Source organism: Mobula hypostoma, chromosome 9 (assembly GCF_963921235.1).
Source record: "Mobula hypostoma chromosome 9, sMobHyp1.1, whole genome shotgun sequence".
In the NCBI taxonomy this organism is placed as follows: Eukaryota; Metazoa; Chordata; class Chondrichthyes; order Myliobatiformes; family Myliobatidae; genus Mobula; species Mobula hypostoma.
Window position 1 is genome coordinate 6,298,798 of NC_086105.1, and position 24,206 is coordinate 6,323,003.

The window sequence follows — 24,206 nt, forward strand, 5'->3', positions numbered from 1 at the left end:
ATACAGACAATCGGGGTTCAACTCCTGCTGCTCCGCATGGATATCATAAAACTGAATCTGCATTGATCTTAACATGAAAAGTCAAATATGCATAGAAGATGAATTACAGATAACTTCTCATCTGTGCGAAAGTAGAATTTTTGTGTATTGATTCCCCCGTGTTTAATACCCCCTGGCAATGTAGCAGCTGTGGTCGCCAATACCCTTCCTCTCTGAAATGCACAGCAGTCCTGCAGATGATCCTTATTTGATTTCCTCAGCTAGGCTCTTCCTTGGGGCAACATGGCTATGTCTCCGAGGCCAACGACCCATGGGCTCAAATATGTTTTCCTTACTGCCTTTACACAGAGAGACACTCAGACAAGTCTCCATTGCAAGTGTTCGTATCTGAAGCATGAACAGCATGAGCTTTCATATTTTGTTTTACATTTTTCTTAAGGCTATTTTGGCTAGCTCAAAGAGTAATCTCATTCCCTTATAATTTTCCCTGTAATCTATGAATGCTACCTTAAATACAAAGACACTGTGCTCTTAGTAATTTAAACTGCTTTCAGAAAGTTATATTTCCTCTAGCGATTTCATGTGCCTAGAGCCATAGAAAAATACAGCACCGAAACAGGCCCTTTGGCCCATCTAGTCCATGCCAAACTATCTGCACTGAGACCATAATCCTCCATAACCCTCCCATCCATGTACCTATCCAAGTTCCTCTTAAACATTGAAATTGACATCACATGCACCACTTGTGCTGGAAGCTTGTTCCACACTCTCACAGACCCTCTGAGTGAAGAGGTTTCCTCTCATGTTCCCCTTAAACTTTTCATTTTTCACCCTTAACCCATGACCTCTAGTTGTAGCCCCATCCTTCAGTTGAAAAAGCCTGCTTGCATTTACCCTATCTATATCCTTGAAATTTTGTATTTTATTACTTCACAAAGCTCTTCTGGAACATGCTCTTGTTGCTGTTGATACTCGAATGCATGTGATCTACAGATGCATAATAGGTGACAGAGAAGCCTATTTCCTGTGGAATAGTGGAGCAAGGTATACACTCAGTGGCCACTTTATTAGGTACCTGCTGTTCAAGTGTACATTCGTGGTCTTCTGTTGCTGTAGCCCATCCAAGGTTCAATGTGTTGTGTGTTCAGAGATGCTCTTCTATACTCTACTGTTGTAATGTGTGGTTGTTTGAGTTACTGATGCTTTCCTGTCAGCTTGAAGCCATTCTCCTCTGACCTCTCTCGTTAACAAGACACTTTCACCTAGAAAACCAGTGTTCACTGGGTGTTTCTTTGTTTCTTGCACCATTGTCTGTAAACTCTAGAACAGGGGTTCCCAACCTGGGGTCCGTGGACCCTTCAGTTAATGGTAGGGTTCCAGGGAATTAAAAAACGTTGTGAAAGCCCGCTCTAGAGACTGTTATGTGTGAAAATCCCAGGAGATCAGCAGTTTCTGAGCTGCTCAAACCACCCCATCTGGCACCAATGATTTCTCCATGGTCAAAGACACTTAGACCACTTTCCTTCCCCATTCTGATGTTTGGTCTGAACAACAACTGAACCTTTTGACCATGTCTGTATGTTTTTATGCATTGAGTTGCTGCCCTATAATTGGCTGATTAGATAGGTGTCCAGGTGTGCCTGATAAAGCAGCCACTGAGGGTCAGTCAAATGGCCTGCTCCTGTGCCCTTTGTCAGATTTAGTGGATGTTATGGGCACAGCGTTTTATATTTTGTGATACTTAGCAGACTGTCTCACAAAACACACCCTGATATTTAATCATTTACACTGCTTATTTTGCTTAGCTTACATGTGTATATCAGTAAATACTAATTGTATTTGGTTTTCTGATTCGTTAAGTTTGCAGACTGTATCCTAACTGATGGGTTACAGAGAGTCACAGTAATAAACCCTTCATCTCACTGCTGACCACTATGCCTATCTACACTAATCCTGTTTGCCTGCATTCGGCCCAAATCCCTCTAAACCATTCTTATCCATGTTGCTGTCCAAATATATTTTAAATGTTCTAATTGTCCTTGGCTCTACAACCTCCTCTGGCAGCTTATTACAGCTTTCTGTTGCATCAGGAAAGATAGGTGCTTATCACTCAATTCACGGGTAAGCACAGGACCATATTTCACATTTTGGGAATCAGTCTGAAAAAGAGGTGCGTAACCCCAGTGAAGACTCTCCTTCACTGGCTGCTGAGGAAGTGGGACACCGTGAACATCGCCTTTTTTAATTCCCATTCTGGCATGTCGGTCCATGGCCTCCTCTTGGGCCATGAGGAGGCCACCTTCAGGGTGGGGAGGAGCAACACCTTATATTCTGTCTGGATAGCCTCCAACCTGATGCACTTTTCCTTCTGGAAAAAAAATATCCACCTCCCCTTCCTCTGTTCCCCACTCTGACCTTTTACCTCTTCTCACTGACCTTTTACCTCTTCTCACCTGCCTTTCACCTCCCTCTGGGTTTCCTCCTCCTTCCCTTTCTCCTATGGTCCTGTCCTATTAGATTCCTTCTTCAAAAACCCCTTGACCTTTCCCAACCCCCCTGGCTTCTCCTATCACCTTCCAGCTAGCCTCTTTCCCCTCCACCCATCTCTTTATTCTGGTGTCTTCCACCTCCCTTCTCAGCCCTGAAGAAGGATCTCAGCCTGAAACATTGACTCTTTATTCATTTCCATTGACCCTCCAGCATTTTCTGTGTGGTTCCAGCATCTTCAGACGTTCTCCTCTTTATGATTGTCCATTTTATGCACTTCCCTTACTTGTGTTTGGACAAGACAGTAAGATGGCTGGGCTTTGCTTATTGTAACTGACCCATATGGCAGCCAGGATAAGTCACTTTTATATAATTTCTTTGGAAACAATTTGACCAACGCCAAAGCAATGCCCACAGTCTGGAAGATGATACTCAGAGCTTCTGTCTTTCAAAGGTTTGTAATAGTATGGCTCTGTTAAAATGGAGGGGTATGTGGAAGGGAAGGATTACACTAATCTTGGAGTCAGTTAAAGGATTAGCACAACATCATGGGCTGAAAGACCTGTACTGTGCTCTACTATTCTCTGCTCTATGTAAAGCTGAGTATAAGGTTTTTGGGAGATGCAAGAGAATCTGCCTACTTACTTACTGCCCATTGCCCACTGGCATTAAAACAAAGGTTCTCCATCTCTGGCAGTGTTCAGGGCCTTAATGATCATGTCAGTAGCTTCCTCTTGGTTTTCACTCCTGTCAGTCATGCACATCTCGGGTGGAGATTCAGGAATATGTCGCACTCAGATATAGAAGGATTCTTCATTGCTGTTAACAATTCTGTTTTACCAGTCAGTGTTGTTAGCCCTGAGCTGAACCCCTGAAGCTGGAGGACCAGTTGATGACTCTTAGTCTGGCCTCTACCCATTGACCTGTTTGGCATGGGTGACCCTACCAAGAGCCAAAGCATAAAGTCCTGACTCCACCCAGCATAGCTATCTGGACCACTGAGGCATGCAAACCTCCATAGTCATAGTCATACTTTATTGATCCCGAGGGAAATTGGTTTTTGTTACAGTTGCACCATAAATAATTAAATAGTAATAAAACCATCAATAATTAAATAGTAATATGTAAATTATGCCAGAAAATAAGTCCAGGACCAGCCTATTGGCTCAGGGTGTCTGACCTTCCAAGGGAGGAGTTGTAAAGTTTGGTGGCCACAGGCAGGAATGACTTCCTACAACACTCGGTGGAATGAGTCTCTGGCTCATGTGCTCCTGTGCCCAACCAGTCCATTATGTAGTGGATGGGAGACCACGATAAGGTTGTGGTCCTCTTGGAGGAAGAGATTCTGCAGATGCTGGAAATCTTGAGAAATACTAAGTGCTGTCAAGAGTTGAAAGGCTGACCGTTTTCACTTCTGCCCCCTTCCTTTCCAGTCCTGAAAAAGGGTCTCAGGCAGAAATGCCAACTGTTCATTTCCCTCCATTGATGCTGCCTGCCCTGTTGAGTTCCTCCAATATTTTGTGCGTGTTGCTGAGGTTTTGGGGATTTATAAATTTGTAGGGTCATTAACTTCTCTTGTAGTATTTTTTGCTAATACTTATTTATCTTACTAACACTTGATTCCTTAATATTCCTGGGATGATCTTTGTGTCATCCATGAAGGCCGACAGAGAGTATTTGTTTAATTCCTCTGCCCTTTCCTTTTCCTTGTTCTCATTGTACATTCCCGAGATCTGTCCATTAGATCACTGGTTTGAGGTACGTAAACTTAAGGAAACGGTCTGTCTTTAAGAACAGTGCCAGTTTCCACACACAAGCCACAGGGTAGTTTGGGATCCCGTTTACATGTGGTGAACTAAAAGAAAATGCCCGTGCAAGATCAGCCAAGTAACTGCACAGATGTGAAGGGCTGAACCAGTGTGGATAACTTCTCTCAGCTCAATGCTGAACTGACTCCACAATCTATCGTCTCTTTTTGAAGGATTCAACAACTCTTTATTTACTTTTAATTATTTACATGATCTATCTTCTTTTGCACAGTGGCTGTTTGTCAAATTCAAAGTATATTTATTATCAGAGTATGTACCCTGAGATTCGTCTTCCCAGAGGCAGCCATGAAAGAAGTCCATGGAACCCGTTCAAAGAGAAAAACATCAAACTCCAATGTGCAAAAAAAGAACAAATCACGCAAGTGGCAAAAAAAGAGCTAAAAACACAGAATATAAATCACCAGCCCACAGATCATGAACAGTGCTGGTATATTCAGTTCAGCTCACTCTGCAGTAGCTCTGTGCCATTCAAACTGCAGGGCCAGTCTGCCCCAATCAAAATCACACAACCTAGCAACAAAAACAGAGCAACCAGAAACTTTTGGTTCTATAAATAACAAATCTAATTATCGTTTTTCATAAACTCTGTCTTTCTTTATTTTCATGTGAATGCCTGCCAGAAAATTAAACTCAGATAGTATATGGCAACGCATGTACTTGGACAATAGGTTTACTTTGAACTTTCTGAATGGTCGCCCATGATGTCTCTGTGGCTTTGGAAGCATTACCTAAACTCCCAGAATAAATTACTATTGAAAATAAATTGTACTGTTGAATGCCATTCCAAGCTTTGTTTACAGAAATTTAAATTTTGGGAGAGTAGGATGATCATTATAGAAACATAGAAAATAGGTGCAGGAGTAGGCCATTCAGCCCTTCGAGCCTGCACCGCCATTCAGTATGATCATGGCTGATCATCCAACTCAGAACCCTGTACCAGCCTTCCCTCCATACCCCTTGATCCCTTTAGCCACAAGGGCCATATCTAACTCCCTCTTAAATATAGCCAATGAACTGGCCTCAACTGTTTCCTGTGGCAGAGAATTCCACAGATTCACCACTCTCTGTGTGACGAAGTTTTTCCTCATCTCGGTCCTAAAGGGCTTCCCCTTTATCCTCAAACTGTGACCCCTCGTTCTGGACTTCCCCAACATCGGGAACAATCTTCCTACATCTAGCCTGTCCAATCCCTTTAGAATTTTATACATTTCAATAAGATCCCCACTCAATCTTCTAAATTCCAGAGAGTATAAGCCTAGTTGATCCAGTCTTTCATCATATGAAAGTCCTGCCATCCCAGGAATCAATCTGGTGAACCTTCTTTGTACTCTCTCTATGGCAAGAATGTCTTTCCTCAGATTAGGGGACCAAAATTGCACACAATACTCCAGGTGTGGTCTCACCAAGGCCTTGTACAACTGCAGTAGTACCTCCCTGCTCCTGTACTCGAATCCTCTTGCTATGAATGCCAGCAGACCATTCGCCTTTTTATCACTTAGATCAGGTAGTGGAAGTATGCAAGAGCCTTGTTTACATACAGAGAGACTTTATATAGGGACAAACTGAACCTAGTTTTAAGGATTTTGATTGTCACTTGCAGAGATTTCAGCATTGATGTGTGATTGCATTGGTTATTTAATGTGAAAAACTTCAAGTGACAGTGTTATATTACATTTTCCTTCTCGGCTCTGTACAGACATTGATGAATGTGCGGAGGGCTTTGTTCAGTGTGACAGCCGTGCTAATTGCATCAACCTTCCTGGATGGTACCATTGTGAATGCAGGGACGGCTACCATGACAATGGGTTCTTTGCTGTAAATGGAGAGACATGTGAAGGTCAGTGTCTAAATAAAAATAAAGTCTGTTACTCTTATCAATCCTTGCCACAAGATGTTTCCCAAAGAAACTAAGCAAACCTTTTAACGGAAATAATGCTAACATTTTTCCATATGTAGTAAAAGTCTGCTAACCCAGCACCTTCAGGACTTTGGTGGCACTAAACTAGCATATTTTCCAGACTATCAGATGTTGATAGAACATCGTTCTATTTTATTATTTTTACACATTAACAATATAAAATATAGGGGCAGAAATAGGCCATTCAGCCCATCGAGTCTGCTCTGCCATTTCATCATGTCTGATCCATTTCCGCCTCAGCCCCAATCTTCTGCCTTCTTGCCCTGCCTAATCAAGAATCTATCAAACTCTGTCTTAAATATACCTAAAGCCACCTGTGGCAACAAATTCTACAGATTCACCACTCTCTGGCTAAAGAAATTCCTCTTCATCTCCCTTCTAAAAGGATGTCCCTCTATTATGAGGCTGGGTGCTCTGGAAACACCCTCCCCAATTTATCAAGGCCTTTCAACACTTGATAAATGCATCATAATTTTCCCAGTTAAAGGTGGTAAGAAATAGAAATTGGTGAGTTTTAGCTTGTAGGTTTAACCTTGTAAAAAGCATTCAGACCCCTAGATGAAAGCCTGCCTACATTCCTGACCCTACCTCTGGCCAACAGGCCGTACTCGGACTCCAGCGCTAGCCATGCATCCCACTCACACTCTGAACCCTCAGCTCACACTGAGAATTGATAAATGAACCAGAAGCTGAACCATCACAATTTCCAAACAGTCTGTCAGAGCTTTTCTACACTGACAACTAACCAGTGGTCCCTCCAAAGGTCACTGCACGCTGGACGGCAGCATCAGTGCATTCTGGACTTCTGTGTCTATACAATACAGCACGGATAAGGATAACACTGGGACATTTAATCTCCACATAGGGGTACTCCATAGTTTATTGAACTTGAAGATTCGATACACTTTATTTCTAACCCCTCAGCTTCGCATCTGTTAAAGTTGGCACAGACCACCCACCTACAAGGAAGTTTTCTTTTGTTTATACTTGTTTATTTAACTGAAAGGCTTTTAGAGTCAGCGAATCATAGAAAAGTACAGCACAGAAACAGGCACTTCAGCCTATCTAGTGCATACCGAAACCATTTAAGCTGCCTACTCCCATTGACCTGCACCTGGACATAGCCCTCCATACCCTTACCATCCATGTACCTATCCAAACTTCTCTTAAATGTTGAAATCAAACTCACATGCATCACTTGTTCTGGCAGCTCGTTCCACACTCTCATGATCCTCTGAGTGAAGAAGTTTCCCCTCATGTTCCCATTAAACTTTTTTACCTTTCACTCTTAACCCATGATTTTTGGTTATAGTCCCACCCAACCTCAGTGTGGAAAAAGCCTGTTTGCGTTAACCCTGTCTATTCCCCTCATCATTTTATGTACCTAGTAAAACCTTTTAGTTACCCTTTTTATTAATTATGAATAGTTTGATGTATTTTTAAATAACTATTTGTTAACTTAATCCTTTTTGTTTTTTTAATTAGGCAAATAAATTGTAAATGTCTGTGAGTATCAGAGACATTAAAAAAACAGTGAAACAGACTTTTGAAACTCAAGGTACCAAAGACTTTCATGGAGTTGCTGGATATATGTACCAAAGTTGTCACATCTGGATGACTAGCTTCCTTCGAAAATATTCCAGAAGATTAGTGTGGTTGTGGAAAAAACAATGGCATTGACTGCAGGATTGTTGTAGATCAACTGCAAACTGGCTCAATGTCTGTTTCTGCTTCTATTTGTTTGTTTGTTATGTGTCGTGTCGTATCATGAACATAATTGTCCTTGGCAAATTTTTCCACAGAAGTGGTTTACCATTGCTTCTTCTGGGCAGTGTCTTTACAAGATGAGTGACCCCAGACATCATCAATACTCTTCAGAGATTGTCTGCCCGGTGTCAGTGGTCGCATAGCCAGGACTTGTGATATGTACCGGCTGTTCATATGACAATCCATCACTGCTCCCGTTGCTTCACACCACCCTGATCAGGGTGGGGGGGGGTGCTAGGCAGGTGCCACACTTTGCCCAAAGGTGACCTACAGGCTAGCAGAGGGAAGGGGTGGCTTACACCTCCTTTGGTGGAGACATATCTCCACCCTACTACCTGGGACCAAAGCTCCATTTAGAGAATGGGAGGAAAATCAAAGCGGGAGTGTGAAGTAATTCTGTGTTGTAGGCTTACAAATTGTGACAGGGTTCTTCATTAAAGTCTCCATCACATTTATTTATGATGGAATAACCAATACCTGAGTTGACAATTATTGGCAATAAGACGCTGCCTGTTCTTTCGCTACATAAACAGTGAACAGTCTGCTTATGGTGGGTTTTGGAGAGTTATTTGAAAATAGATGAAGAAACATAGGGATGTATAATGTGAAGGGTTAGTTCTTGCTGGTCAAAAATGCTTCAGCTGTGCTAGTTGAAGGATGTAGCAGCTCTTTCCCAAAGGTACATATGCTACGCCTTGCCCAAGGGTGACCAACAGGCTAGTGAAGGGAAAGAGCAGCTTACACCTCCTTTAGTAGAGATGCATCTCCACACTGCCACCCAACCACTTTTACAATAATAAAAGAGCACAAAGCGCAGAATCAAATATCGCTGTGATGATTGTACACTCTAGTCTCAATTGTTTGGTGACAATAAAGTAAAGTAATTGTTAAAATGTAATTATTAAATTTCTCGTGAAGAGGTTTGTGATAATCATAACTAAAGCATTGCTAGCCTGCGATTCAATCGTGCTGAATGAATTAAACAGTCACCAGTTTATGGATTATTTTATAGTACTGGAATGAACTGTAATCACATTAAAGTGTGATTATTAAAAGGGAAAATTGCTGTTGCCCTTTAAAAAAAGTTAAATACGAATGATTTCAGTTCCTTGGGATATCTATCAATCATACTTTCTTTCAAATGCTTGTTAGATTAAACATTTTGGGTAAATGAATTTTAACTCTAGTAGATTTTATGAGGGAGAACTGTTTATATTATTTGCTGAGGAAGCATTATGTTAATTGAATATGCATGTAAAAAATAGTTAACATGCGTCATTTCCCAGACATTGATGAATGTGCGACCGGGAGGCACAGTTGCACCAATGACACCGTCTGCTTTAATCTCGAGGGAGGTTACGACTGTAGATGTCCTCATGGAAAAAACTGTACTGGAGACTGCGTCCATGAAGGCAGAATAAAACACAATGGACAGATTTGGGTGCTGGACAATGACAGGTGCTCAGTGTGCTCCTGCCAGGTTAGTTTGCTCTTACACAACTTGTCAGCTCATCTTCTATCACATTTGTTTTGCTCCGCAGGTGCCGAGACACAAAGTCAATGTCAATGTGGACGGGGTGTCGCTTGCAACTGACCTTGAAGTCTATTAATCCCACAGCTCTAGGGTGCAAAGTCTTTATTTACTGCAAGATCCTTTGCTGCTAAGCCAGCCAAACACTTTTGTTGCTTTCCGTGACGTCAAAGCACAATTTTGTTGAATGGTGTCACAACAACAACATTGTACCCAATATTAGAGAACTGATTGTGAACTTCAGAAAGGATAAGGTGAGGGATCAGAAGGGGAGAGAGTGAGCAACTTCAAGTTCCCGGGCATCAATATCTCTGAGGATCTATCCTGGACCCAATATATGGATGCAGCTACAAAGAAGGCACACTGATGGCTGTATTTCATTTGGGGTTTGAGGAGATTTCATACATCAGCAAAGACACTCGCAAATTTTTGCAGGTGCATCATGGAGAGCATTTTAACTGGCTGCATCACCATCTGGTATGTGGGAGGGTGGGGCTGCTGCACAGGATTGTCTCATTGCCACCATCAGGGAGGAGGTACAGCAGCCTGAGGGTTCACACTCAGCGATTCAGGAACAGCTTCTTCCCCTCTGACATCCAATTTCTGAATGGACATTAAACCCACGAACACTACCTCACTGCATGTTTTGGACTACTTACTTAGTTTAACTCTATATACAGTACTTACTGTAATTCACTTTTTTCTAGGTACTGCATTGTACTGCTGCTGCAAAGTTAACAAATTTCACAACATCTGCCAGTAATATTAAACCTGATTCGGATTCCTTCTTCTTTTCTTAAGTCTTATTCCTTTATTCCTACACTCAGTTCTCATTGTCTTTGTTCTCCGTCTCCCCCTGTTTTTCATTGCTCCTATTTCAAAATGATAGAACAACATAGAAACATAGAAACATAGAAAATAGGTGCAGGAATAGGCCATTCGGCCCTTCGAGCCTGCACCGCCATTTATTATGATCATGGCTGATCATCCAACTCAGAACCCCGCCCCAGCCTTCCCTCCATACCCCCTGATCCCCGTAGCCACAAGGGCCATATCTAACTCCCTCTTAAATATAGCCAATGAACTGGCCTCAACTGTTTCCTGTGGCAGAGAATTCCACAGATTCACCACTCTCTGTGTGAAGAAGTTTTTCCTAATCTCGGTCCTAAATGGCTTCCCCTTTATCCTCAAACTGTGACCCCTTGTTCTGGACTTCCCCAACATCGGGAACAATCTTCCTGCATCTAGCCTGTCCAATCCCTTTAGGATTTTATACGTTTCAATCAGATCCCCCTTCAATCTTCTAAATTCCAACGAGTACAAGCCCAGTTCATCCAGTCTTTCTTCATATGAAAGTCCTGCCATCCCAGGAATCAATCTGGTGAACCTTCTTTGTACTCCCTCTATGGCAAGGATGTCTTTCCTCAGATTAGGGGACCAAAACTGCACACAGTACTCCAGGTGTGGTCTCACCAAGGCCTTGTACAACTGCAGTAGTACCCCCCTGCTCCTGTACTCGAATCCTCTCGCTATAAATGCCAGCATACCATTCGCCTTTTTCACCGCCTGCTGTACCTGCATGCCCACTTTCAATGACTGGTGTATAATGACACCCAGATCTCGTTGCACCTCCCCTTTTCCTAATCGGCCACCATTCAGATAATAATCTGTTTTCCTATTTTTGCCACCAAAGTGGATAACTTCACATTTATCCACATTAAATTGCATCTGCCATGAATTTGCCCACTCACCCAACCTATCCAAGTCACTCTGCATCCTCTTAGCACCCTCCTCATAGCTAACACTGCTACCCAGCTTCGTGTCATCCGCAGACTTGGAGATGCTGCATTTAATTCCCTCATCCAAGTCATTAATATATATTGTAAACAACTGGGGTCCCAGCACTGAGCCTTGCGGTACCCCACTAGTCACCGCCTGCCATTCTGAAAAGGTCCCGTTTATTCCCACTCTTTGCTTCCTGTCTGCTAACCAATTCTCCATCCACATCAATACCTTACCCCCAATACCATGTGCTTTAAGTTTGCACACTAATCTCCTGTGTGGGACCTTGTCAAAAGCCTTTTGAAAATCCAAATATACCACATCCACTGGTTCTCCCCTATCCAGTCTACTAGTTACATCCTCAAAAAATTCTATGAGATTCGTCAGACATGATTTTCCTTTCACAAATCCATGCTGACTTTGTCCGATGATTTCACCGCTTTCCAAATGTGGTGTTATCACATCTTTGATAACTGACTCCAGCAGTTTCCCCACCACCGACGTTAGGCTAACTGGTCTATAATTCCCCGATTTCTCTCTCCCTCCTTTTTTAAAAAGTGGGGTTACATTAGCCACCCTCCAATCCTCAGGAACTAGCCCAGAATCTAACGAGTTTTGAAAAATTATCACTAATGCATCCACTATTTCTTGGGCTACTTCCTTAAGCACTCTAGGATGCAGACCATCTGGCCCTGGGGATTTATCTGCCTTCAATCCCTTCAATTTACCTAACACCACTTCCCTACTAACATGTATTTCACTCAGTTCCTCCATCTCACTGGATCCTCTGTCCCCTACTATTTCTGGAAGATTATTTATGTCCTCCTTAGTGAAGACAGAACCAAAGTAATTATTCAATTGGTCTGCCATGTCCTTGCTCCCCATAATCAATTCACCTGTTTCTGTCTGTAGGGGACCTACATTTGTCTTTACCAGTCTTTTCCTTTTTACATATCTATAAAAGCTTTTACAGTCAGTTTTTATGTTCCCTGCCAGTTTTCTCTCATAATCTTTTTTCCCCTTCCTACTTAAGCCCTTTGTCCTCCTCTGCTGAACTCTGAATTTCTCCCAGTCCTCAGGGTGAGCCACTTTCTCTGGCTAACTTGTACGCTTCTTCTTTAGAATTGATACCATCCCTAATTTCTCTTGTCAGCCACGGGTGCACTACCTTCCTTGATTTATTCTTTTGCCAAACTGGAATGAACAATTGTTGTAGTTCATCCATGCAACCTTTAAATGCTTGCCATTGCATATCCACCGTCAATCCTTTAAGTGTCATTTGCCAGTCTATCTTAGCTAATTCACGTCTCATACCTTCTTAGTTACCCCTCTTTAAGTTCAGAACCTTTGTTTCTGAATTAACTATGTCACTCTCCATTTTAATGAAGAATTCCACCATATTATGGTCACTCTTACCCAAGGGGCCTCTCACGGCAAGATTGCTAATTAACCCTTCCTCATTGCTCAAAACCCAGTCCAGAATAGCCTGCTCTCTAGTTGGTTCCTCGACATGTTGGTTCAAGAAACCATCCCGCATACATTCCAAGAAATCCTCTTCCTCAGCACCTTTACCAATTTGGTTCACCCAATCTACATGTAGATTGAAGTCACCCATTATAACTGCTGTTCCTTTATTGCACACATTTCTAATTTCCTGTTTAATACCATCTCCGACCTCACTACTACTGTTAGGTGGCCTGTACACAACTCCCACCAGCGTCTTCTGCCCCTTAGTGTTACGCAGCTCTACCCATATCGATCCCACATCTTCCCGGCTTATGTCCTTCCTTTCTATTGCATTAATCTCTTCTTTAACCAGCAACGCCACCCCACCTCCCCTTCCTTCATGTCTATCCCTCCTGAATATTGAATATCCCTGAACGTTGAGCTCCCATCCTTGGTCACCCTGGAGCTATGTCTCTGTGATCCCAACTATATCATAATCATTAATAACAATCTGCACTTTCAATTCATCCACCTTATTACGAATGCTCCTTGCATTGACACACAAAGCCTTCAGGCGCTCTTTTACAACTCTCTTAGCCCTTATACAATTATGTTGAAAAGTGGCCCTTTTTAATGCTTGCCCTGGATTTGTCGGCCTGCCACTTTTACTTTTCTCCTTAGTACTTTTTGCTTCTACCCTCACTTTACACCCCTCTGTCTCTCTGCACTGGTTCCCATCCCTCTGTTGTGAACTAACCTCCTCACACCTAGCCTCTTTAATTTGATTCCCACCCCCCAACCATTCTAGTTTAAAGTCACCTCAGTAGCCCTCGCTAATCTCCCTGCCAGGATATTGGTACCCCTAGGATTCAAGTGTAACCTGTCCTTTTTGTACAGGTCACGCCTGCGCCAAAAGAGGTCCCAATGATCCAAAAACTTGAATCCCTGCCCCCTGCTCCAATCCCTCAGCCACGCATTTATCCTCCACCTCATCGCATTCCTACTCTCACTGTCGCGTGGCACAGGCAGTAATCCCGAGATTACTACCTTTGCGGTCCTTTTTCTCAACTCCCTTCCTAACTCCCTATATTCTCCTTTCAGGACCTCATCCCTTTTCCTACCTATGTCATTGGTACCTATATGTACCACGACCTCTGGCTCCTCACCCTCCCACTTCAGGATATCTTGGACACGATCAGAAATATCCCGGACCCTGGCACCAGGGAGGCAAACTACCATCCGGGTCTCTGGACTGCGTCCACAGAATCGCCTATCTGACCCCCTTACTATCGAGTCCCCTATCACAACTGCCCTCCTCTTCCTTGCCCTACCCTTCTGAGCTACAGGGCCAGACTCTGTGCCGGAGGCACGGCCACTGTTGCTTCCCCCGGGTAAGCTGTCCCCCCCAACAGTACTCAAACAGGAGTACCTATTGTTAAGGGGCACAGCCACCGGGGTACTCTCTATTACCTGACTCTTCCCCTTCACCCTCCTAACCGTGACCCACTAGTCTGCCTCCTGTGGTCGGCGTGACCACCTGCCTGCAACTCCTCTCTATCAACTCCTCACTCTCCCTGACCAGACGAGGGTCATCGAGCTGCAGCTCCAGTTCCTTAGCGCGGTCCCTTAGGAGCTGCATCTCGATGCACTTGGCGCAGATGTAGACGTCCGGGAGGCTTGGAGACTCCAGGGCCTCCCACATCCGACACCAAGAACAGCAAACTGCCCTCACACTCATACTGCCCCTCTCCTCAAATAACAACAGAAAATGAATGCCAAACCTTCCTCGCCTCGCCCGTTTCCGCCTAAGCCCATTGAGCCAAAGCCCTTAAGTCTTCACTCTGCTCCTGACTCACTACGCTGCCCGCTCTATGAGGCTCTGTTCCTTTTAAATCTGCTGCGCTGCACTGCCCGACGTCACACGCCTGCGCAATCCCGCCTCTCAGAACGCCTCTGTTCTCATCTCTGTTCTCAGTACACAGAAGTTTCAAAGTTTAACTTTCAAAGTAAATTTATTATCAAAGTACATATATGTCACCATATACAATCATGAGATCCATTTTCTTGTGGGCATACTCAATAAATCTATAGAATAATAACCAGAACAGAATCAATGAGAGACTGCCTAACTAGGGCATTCAACGAGAGAATAGAACAAACTGTGCAAATACAAATGAAGAAATCTTAATAATAAATAAATAAGCAATAAATATTGATAACATAAGATGAAGAGTCCTTGAAAGCAGAACAATTGTTTGTGGGACCATTTCAGTGATGAAGCCAGTGAAATTGAGTGAAGTCATCCCCTTTGGTTCAAGAGCCTGATGGTGAAGGATAGTAACTTTTCCTGGTTTTGTGAGTCCTAAGGCTCTTGTACCTTCTTCCTGATGGCAGCAGCGAGAAGAGAGCATGTCCTGGGTGATGGGGTGTTCCTGACAATGGATGTTGCTTTCCTGCGACAGCACTCTTTGTAGATGTGCTCAGTGGTGGAGAGGGCTTTATCCATGATGGACTGGAGCATATCCACTACCTTTTCTAGGAATTTCCATTCAAGGGCATTGGTGTTTCCATACCAGGCTGCGATGCAGCCAGTCAATATACTCTCCACTACATGTCTGTGGAAGTTTGTCAGAGATTTAGATGTCATGCTGAATCTTCACAAGCAACTAAGGAATTAGGGGCATTACTGTGCTCTCTTCATAATTGGACTTATGAGCTTTCCCATGTTATATGCTTTGCAGAGCAGTACTCCAGAGAACCGCCTTCATACGACTTGCTCCTTGCATCAGCAAATACCCATGTTAAAACTAGAAAAATTCCAATGGTAATTTTATGAACTTTCTCTTTCTCAGCAATTCTCAACCTACACGCATCCACAGGTGAAGCGATCAATACAGTAGACATATCATCAATGACCCAGTATGTCTTAGGCAATCATCAGCGGCCTGTTCTTTGTGAACAGGATTAATTCAGGGAAAAATAATGGCTCCAGCATAAATCAGTTCACTATCCTAGACAGATTAAAAGAATTCAAATGCATTATATCCCAGGGAATGAAGAGACTAGGGAGGAGACTTGTGAGGTATTAATGGACAAGATGGAAGAGATATTGGAGAAGTTATTCAGGGAAAGCTGGGCTGAGAAGTAGAATTGTTCATATAATATGCCAGTCTTCAGAAAAGAACTACAAATTAAATAGGAAAATATTTAACAGAATGTGCAACTAGATACTTTAAGATGTGATACGGTTGCATAGGTATTGAATTCTATGGAATTTTTTAATGGGCTGCTTTGACTGGGCCAATGCCAATCAGTCACCCAATTCAAGCACAGCTTGCTTGCTGAGGCCTGCAACTTTCAACCAATTTAAACCCTACAGATGCAACTACAAGATAAAATGAATGGCATTAGAGGGAAAGATGATAGAGGAAGTACAGTTCAGCAATGACCTGGTATATTATGAATAGGTGGCAGAATGTGTAAACCTTGGTTACATTGGATAATTCATTATCCAAGTACATATACGAGGGGTGATTGATAAGTTCGTGGCCTAAGGTAGAAGGAGTCAATTTTAGAAAACCTAGCACATTTATTTTTCCTACATTTACACACTTAGTCCAGCAGTCGTGGAGCATCCGGATCCCTTCTTTGTAGAAGTCGGCATCTTGGACCTCCAGCAAGTGGTCCACAGTAGCAGTGATTGATAAGTTCGTGGCCTAAGGTAGAAGAAGATGAGTTATTAACTTCAAACTTTCTGCATTTTCACTCAAAGAGTTGAACTGCACGTGCATGTAACAAGAGCTGTATAACTCATCGCCATCTACTGTAGGCCACGAACTTATCAATCACTGCTGCTGTGGACCACCTGGAGGTCCAAGATGCTCTTGTTACATGCACGTGCAGTTCAACTCTCTGAGTGATTATGCAGAAAGTTTGAAGTTAATAACTCATCTCCTTCTACCTTAGGCCACAAACTTATCAATCACCCCTGCTGTGGACCACTTCTACAAAGAAGGGATCCGTATGCTCCACGAACGCTGGACTAAGTGTGTACACGTAGGAGGGGACAATGTTGAAAAATAAATGTGCTAGGTTTTCTAAAATTGACTCCTTCTACCTTAGGCCACAAGCTTATCAATCACTCCTCGTATATCACCATGTGCTACCTTGAGATTTACTTCCATTTTATTTACTTGTTTACGAAGTTACAGAGCAGAATAGACTCTTCCAGTCCTTCAAGCCATGCCACCCAGCATTCCCCAAATTTAATCTGAGCCTAATCACAGGACAATTTACAATGACCATGTCTGGACTGTGGGAGGATACTGGAGCACCCAGAGGAAACCCATGCGGTCACAGGGAGAATGTATAAACTTCCTCCAGGCAGCAGCGGGAATTGAACCCGGGTCACTTGTACCGTAAAGTGTTGTGCTAACCACTACACTACTGTGTCACTGCACTCAGCAGGCATTTACAGGAAAATAAAGAAATACAGTAGCATTATGAAAAAACTATACTTAACAGAGGCTGACAAACACCAATGTGCAAAAGAAGACCAAAAAAAAACGGAAGAAATAATAGTGAGAACATGAGTTGTAGATTCCCTGAAAACAAGTTTATAGGTTGCGGAGTCAGTTCAGCATTGAGGTGAGTGAAGTTGTCCATGCTGGTTCAGGAGCCTGATGGTCCAGAGGTAATAACTGTTACTGAACCAGCAGCGACAGAGCTAAGGGTCTGTCTCTCCTGCCCCTAGTGAGAAGAGAGCCCACCCTGAATGATGGGGCTCCTTGATGATGGATGCTGCTTTCTCGTAGCAGTACACCTTGCAGATTCCAAAGTTCTAGGAAGTTAGAGGGATAACTTACTTTTGTTTTCTTTGTTTGATGCTGATATTTTCGTTTCTGACTTGATACAATTAAAGTCTATTGACCTAACCTTTTTTGTTTCCATCTCCAGAGATGCTGCCTGCTATACTGAATACATCCACCGTTCCCTATTCTGATCTGTGTCTACTTCCACGACCAAGTTCCATTGATTTCCCCGTAGTTCAATCTGGTGGAACATTTCCATTACTCCTGTTCAATTATCCATTTTCCTGATTAATCACCAGAAATTCTACGAGGCAATGCTTTATGTTGGACGTCACTTGACTTGACTGCACAATCTAGTAACACCTGTCTCCTCGTGACTAACCTAAATCACATTTACAGCCCAAAAGCAATGAATTCAGTTTGCAACTGTATCTGTCTGAGAGCACTGCAACTCTGCAAACGTCGATCAGCATCCTATCTCTGCAATGCATCATTTTTCTGAATGTGTAAATCAATAATGTGATTTTATCCTCCCAGCTCATTAGCATAAGCGCCTTCTTGTGTCTGGTTACACTAGATTTGCTTGAACATAATCATAACCTGAGAAGGTTGTGGATCATTCTGAGATTTGACATTGGCACGTTTAAGGATCTAACTGGAATAAAAACCATTATAAATCTCACCCTGAAGCATTGCACTTAAACGGGATTAGGAACTGGCATTAGGAAAGTTGAACCAAAATTCAGTAGGTGAGGGGAAAAAAGGTTCAAAGGTTCATTTATTATCAAAGTATGTATACACTATACAACTCTGAGATTTGTCTTCTCCAGGTAGCCATGAGACAAAGAAAACCATGGAAGGCATTCAAAAACATCAAAAGTACCCCCAGAACTAAAAAAAATTACAGATCACCCACATTTAAGTCACAATAGCAGCAAGAGCATCAACGTCACCCCTCCACATGCAGAAAATGAATTGGTGAACTGCAAGAAGATCAAATCCCAACCCTCCCTCTCCCCCTTTTTATTGAATTTGTTCCTCATGTGAAATGCAAAATCGTTTGGAAGAAGTTTGATATACTTCTCCTCCCTCTGTCTTGTTTTCTGGTTTGTGCCCATGAGAATGAAAGTGTTTTCAAATGAGCGGCAATTGAAGGCTCTGGGCCTGTACTTGCCGGAATTTAGAAGAACGGGAGAGGAGATCTCATTGAAACCTATCGAATATTGAAAGGCCTAGTTAGAGTGGACGTGAAGAGAATGCTTCCTTTGGTGGAGATAGGAACAGAGGGACGGCCATTTAGAGCAGAAAGGAGGAAGAATTCCTTTAGCCAGAGAGTGGTAAACCTATGGAATTCATTGCCACAGGCCAGGTCACTGGGTGCATTTAAGCTGGGGGCTGATAAGTTCTTGGTTAGTCAGGGCTTGAAAAGTTATGGGGTTGGGGGAAATGGTGGAGCAGACTCAATGGGCTGATTGGCCTAATTCTGCTCTTATCTTTAATGGTCTTTTGGTCTAAATGCCACCCAAAGGGAATACAAAAATCTCAGTTTTCGAGGAAGTGATGAAGTCCCTTCCGTCCTGATGAAGGATCTCGACCCAAAACATTTTACCTCCACAGATGCTTGACCTGTTGAGTTCCTCCAACAGTTTCTTTTTGTATAGAATCTTTTCGACCTTTGCTACAAAGGGTCTCCATGTATGTCTTCGCTGAATAGATTATGCCTTTGTGGCCATAAATAGGAACTTAAAGCTGGTTTCTCTTTATTGGAAAGAAGTCCTTTTTTTCAGAGGGTGTGGATAATTGTCTCTTCCTGGGTATAGGTTACCTGTAGATAGCTGCCAAAGGAATTAAAAGGGTGAATTGGTAGGCATGTGCAAAAAGATAAGTTGCAGATCACAATGATAAGGTGGGTGAGAAGAGTTCTAAAGGTATTGATCTGTTGAGAAATGTCAAACTAGGTGGGCAGAATAGTTACATTCTCTGTCCTAATAATTGTCAAGGAGCAGAAGTCCAATCTTCAAGCCTGCTTCCCCCTTTCAATCAAATAATGGCTCATTTGACTTTACCCTGAACTCCAGCTGTTTGCCATAACCTTTGCCCTCCTTTCTCATTCTGGATTATTTCAGCAGCTCCACGACTCTCTGCTGTAGGGAATTTGAATGTCGCAGGCCTCCAACAGAAGAATTTCTGCCACCCAGCTTTCCCCACAAGGGGGAAATCACTCACTCAGCACCAACCCTGTTGAATCTTGTATGTTTCAATAAGATGACTTCTCACTCTTGTAAACTCCAGAGAGTATGGGTCCAGCTTTTCCCTCATAATGCTGCTCTTTCATCCCAGGAATCAACCCAGTGAACCTTTTGCTGACTGACTCCAAATAAGGAGAGCAAAATATCCTCCGGTCTACTAGGCACATTCTTGTCAATGCCCCGTGGAGTTGTAGCAAGACAGTACGCTTTTATACACGATCTCTCTCCCCGTAAATGTCAACATTCTCAATTACTAGATGTATCAGCAGGTTATTCTTGGGCACTTCAAGGCAAGGATACCTAAAACCCTTCTGCAGAAAAGCATTTTTTTAAATTTTAGATTATGAGGACACGCAGTCCTCTTTTACTGTCATTTAGTAATGCATGCATTAAAAAATGATACAATTTGTTCCTCCAGAATGATATCACAGAAACATAAGACAAACCAAGACTAAAAAAAACTGACAAAAACCACATAATTATAACATATAGTTACAACAGTGCAAGCAATACCGTAATTTGATAGAAGAACAGACCATGGGCACGGTAAAAAAAGTCTCAAAGTCTCTCGGAAGTCCCATCATCTCATGCAGGCAGTTGAAGGAAGAAAACTCTTCTTGCCATGAGCTTCCAGTGCTGCAAACTTGCCGATGCAGCATCCTGGAAGCACCCAACCACAGTCCGACTCCGGTCCGTCTGAAAACTTCGAGCCTCTGACCAGCTCTCCGACACCGAGCACCGTCTCTGTGGAGCACTTCGACCCCGGCCCCGGCAACAGGCAATAGGCAAAGCCGAGGATTTGGGGCCTTTCCCTCCGGAGATTCTCAATTGCACAGTAGCAGCGGCAGCAAAGCAGGCATTTCAGAAGTTTCTCCAGATGTTTCTCCATGCTTCTCACGGCCGTCTCCATCAAATCAGGATTGTGCGCGGCTCCTACTTCACAAATACAATATGAATTCGGAGTGGACGCGCGCACTGCGTCGCGCTGCCAACTTCTCCTCCCCTTTGTAGTCTATTGACATTTAAATTGTTTTCTGCATTTCCATTCCTGTAGCAAAGTGGTTAGCCTTTAATTTTTCCTATATTATATTCCATCTGTCAATTTCTTGACCACATGCTGTATACTAACTATTATATATTCCTTTACTCTCTTGACAATATGCTTTCCTACCTTTTGTTCTATCATCAGGAGATTTTGGTACAAAGAACTTAATCTCATTATCCAAGTCAATAATATGGATTCTAAATAGTTGAGTTCCTATCACCTGATAACCTGACTGTTTGCAGTTTACCAACTTGAAAGCGACGTACTCCTGACAACTCTGTGTTCTGATAGCCTTTACTTTATCCATGCTATCCTATTGCCCTCAACACCAATGAGCTTTTACCGTGAGGAACAAACTTTTGTGAGGTCTTATTAAAGGCCTCTAAAAATCCAAATGAATATCATCTCGCAAACAACAGGAATTCTGCAGTTGCTGGAAAATTCAAGCAACACACATCAGAGTTGCTGGTGAATGCAGCAGGCTGGGCAGCATCTCTAGGAAGATCTTCGTCGGAAGGGTCTCGGCCTGAAACGTCACTCTACCTCTTCCTAGAGATGCTGCCTGGCCTGCTGCGTTCACCAGCAACTTTGATGTCTGTTGAATATCATCTGTTAGTTTACCTTTATCTAACCTGCTAGTTTCATCCTCAAAGAGTTCTAATGTATTTAAAGCTAGGGCTTTTCTGGAGCAAGGGAGGATGAGAGATGATTTGATAGATCGAGTGGACAACCAGAGCTCTTGAACCAAAGGAGATAACTTCACTCATCTTCACCATCATTGAAATGTTCACACAACCTCTGGACTGTGTTAACTACATGGCATGAATTCAGAATGCTATGGAGCTAAATTGTGTAAATGATGTGGAGGTACAACAAAACCAGGATCTATTTGAATGGTAAAACTGGACCTTGCAACTGACTGAAGAACAGCCTATAATTACTCATAAGTGAAATCCTGCCTGTTTTAGATATTAATGCAGAAAATGCTCCAAATTCTCCACAAATGAGATAGAATCAGAATCAGGTTTAATGTCACTGGCATTGTCGTGAAATGTGTTCTGTAGATAGAAAACAATTTTCAGGTTAACGGTTTGTCATCAGCTCTGTACCAATGAAGCACCATCATCGCAAAGTGACTGCTACTTGCAGGTTTCCAGCTCTTTCTTTTGATAAAAGGTTGTCACCAATAGTTTTGTCAGTTTCTATTTAACCTGTTTGATGGAATGACTGAGACAAGCAAACCAGCAATGGGAAAGCAGTACTTTTTATCTGCATAAACCATGTTCTTAAGATGTTGGTGCTTATTAGGGGTACAAAGGTATCAATAAGATTGAAAGAGTACAGAGAAAAATTACAAGGATGTTGCCAGGACTTGAGGATCTGAGTTATAGGGAGAGGTTGAAAAGGTTAGGATTTATTTTCCCCTGGAGCGTAGGAGAATGAGGGGAGATTTGATAGAGGTGTACAAAATAAAGCAGGGTATAGTTAGGATAAATTCAAACAGACTCTTTCCACTGAAGTTGGCTGAGACTGGAACTAGAGCTAATACATTAGAAAAGTACAGCCCAGTACAGGCCCTTCGGCCCACAATGTTGTGCCAACCCTCAAAACCGTGCCTCCCATATAAGCTCCCATCTTAAATTCCTCCATATACCTGTCTAATAGTCTCTTAAATTTCCCTAGTGTACCTGCCTCCACCACTGACTCAGGCAGTGCATTCTACGTACCAACCACTCTCTGAGTAAAAAACCTTCCTCTAATATCTCCCTTGAACTTCCCACCCCTTACCTTAAAGCCATGTCCTCTTGTATTGAGCAGTGGTGCCCTGGGGAAGAGGCGCTGGCTATCCACTCTATCTATTCCTCTTATTATCTTGTACACCTCTATCATGTCTCCTCTTATCCTCCTTCTCTCCAAAGAGTAAAGCCCTTGCTCCCTTAATCTCTGATCATAATGCATACTCTCTAAACCGGGCAGCATCCTGGTAAATCTCCTCTGTACCCTTTCCAATGCTTCCACATCCTTCCTATAGTGAGGCGACCAGAACTGGACACAGTACTCCAAGTGTGGCCTCACCAGAGTTTTATAGAGCTGCATCATTACATCGCGACTCTTAAGGGAGAAAGGCGAAATATTTAAGGGGAACTTCTTCACTCAGAGAGTGGCTTGCAACATTTAAGAGAAATTTGGACTAGTACTTGGATAGGAGGGGTATGGAGGGCTATGGTCCAGGTGCAGATTGATAGGACCACACAGTATAACAAATCAGCATGGATTAGATGGGTAAATGGGCCCACTTCTATGACTCTACGCTGGCATCACTTTAACCAGAATCAGAATCAGGTTTATTATCACTGGCATGTGACGTGAAATTTGTTAACTTAGCATCAGCAGTTTAATGCAATACATAATCTAGCAGAAAAAAAAATAAAAATAATAATAATAAACAAGTAAATCAATTATGACAACACACATAAAAGTTGCTGGTGAACGCAGCAGGCCAGGCAGCATCTCTAGGAAAAGGTGCAGTCGACGTTTCAGGCCGAGACCCTTCGTCAGGGCTCGGCCTGAAATGTCGACTGTACCTCTTCCAATAGATGCTGCCTGGCCTGCTGCGTTCACCAGCAACTTTTATGTGTGTTGCTCGAATTTCCAGCATCTGCAGAATTCCTGTTGTTTGCGTTTTTAAAATCAATTATGATATACGTATATTGAACAGATTTTAAAAGCATGCAAAAACAGAAATACTGTATACTGTATTAAAATGTAAGGTAGCATCCAAAGATTCAATGTCCACTCAGGAATTGGATGGCAGAGGGGAAGAAGCTGTTCCTGAATCGCTGAGTGTGTACCTGATGGTAACAGTGAGAAAAGGGCATATCATTTTGCCTTTCATTAATACATTTCTTCAGAGAAAATTAAATCAAATTGCTTTTAATTTGCAAACAGCAAAGAAATAGATAGGGCCAGGAGACATTCGAGTAAGAAAATACAGAAAAAAAAACAATGCAATACTGCCTGTGTCTATAGCACTCATAGAAAGACCCAAACATGTGGCAAAAGCTATTTGCACTCTTCTGCATCAAAAGAGCAATTTAAATCACATCTCAGATTGCCCATTGAGAAGTGTACTGGAAACCTAAAAGACCCTGTAAAGATGGGAAATTCCTGTCAAACCATAGTTGTGGCACTGAAGTGCATTCCTGTTGGACATCAGTGAATCAATAAAAGAGGGTGGAGAATTTAGAAAGACAGAAGTTCTTTTCCCTTGCACAGTAAAGCAGCAGTGTAAAGAGGAGAAATGTGGAAAGCAAAAAGAACTAAAAATCGTTTTTAAGGCA

At 42.7% G+C, this 24,206-nt stretch overlaps 1 protein-coding gene across 1 annotated transcript in view; it reads left to right on the forward strand.

The window, feature by feature from the left end:
• The window catches only part of LOC134351477 (protein kinase C-binding protein NELL2-like), a 374,438-nt gene that overhangs the window by 334,415 nt on the left and 15,817 nt on the right, over window positions 1-24,206 (forward strand). The window contains exons 20-21 of the mRNA XM_063057673.1: window positions 6,013-6,153; window positions 9,288-9,481. Coding sequence (XP_062913743.1) covers window positions 6,013-6,153; window positions 9,288-9,481 — 335 coding nt within the window. The remainder of the gene's footprint in view (window positions 1-6,012; window positions 6,154-9,287; window positions 9,482-24,206) is intronic.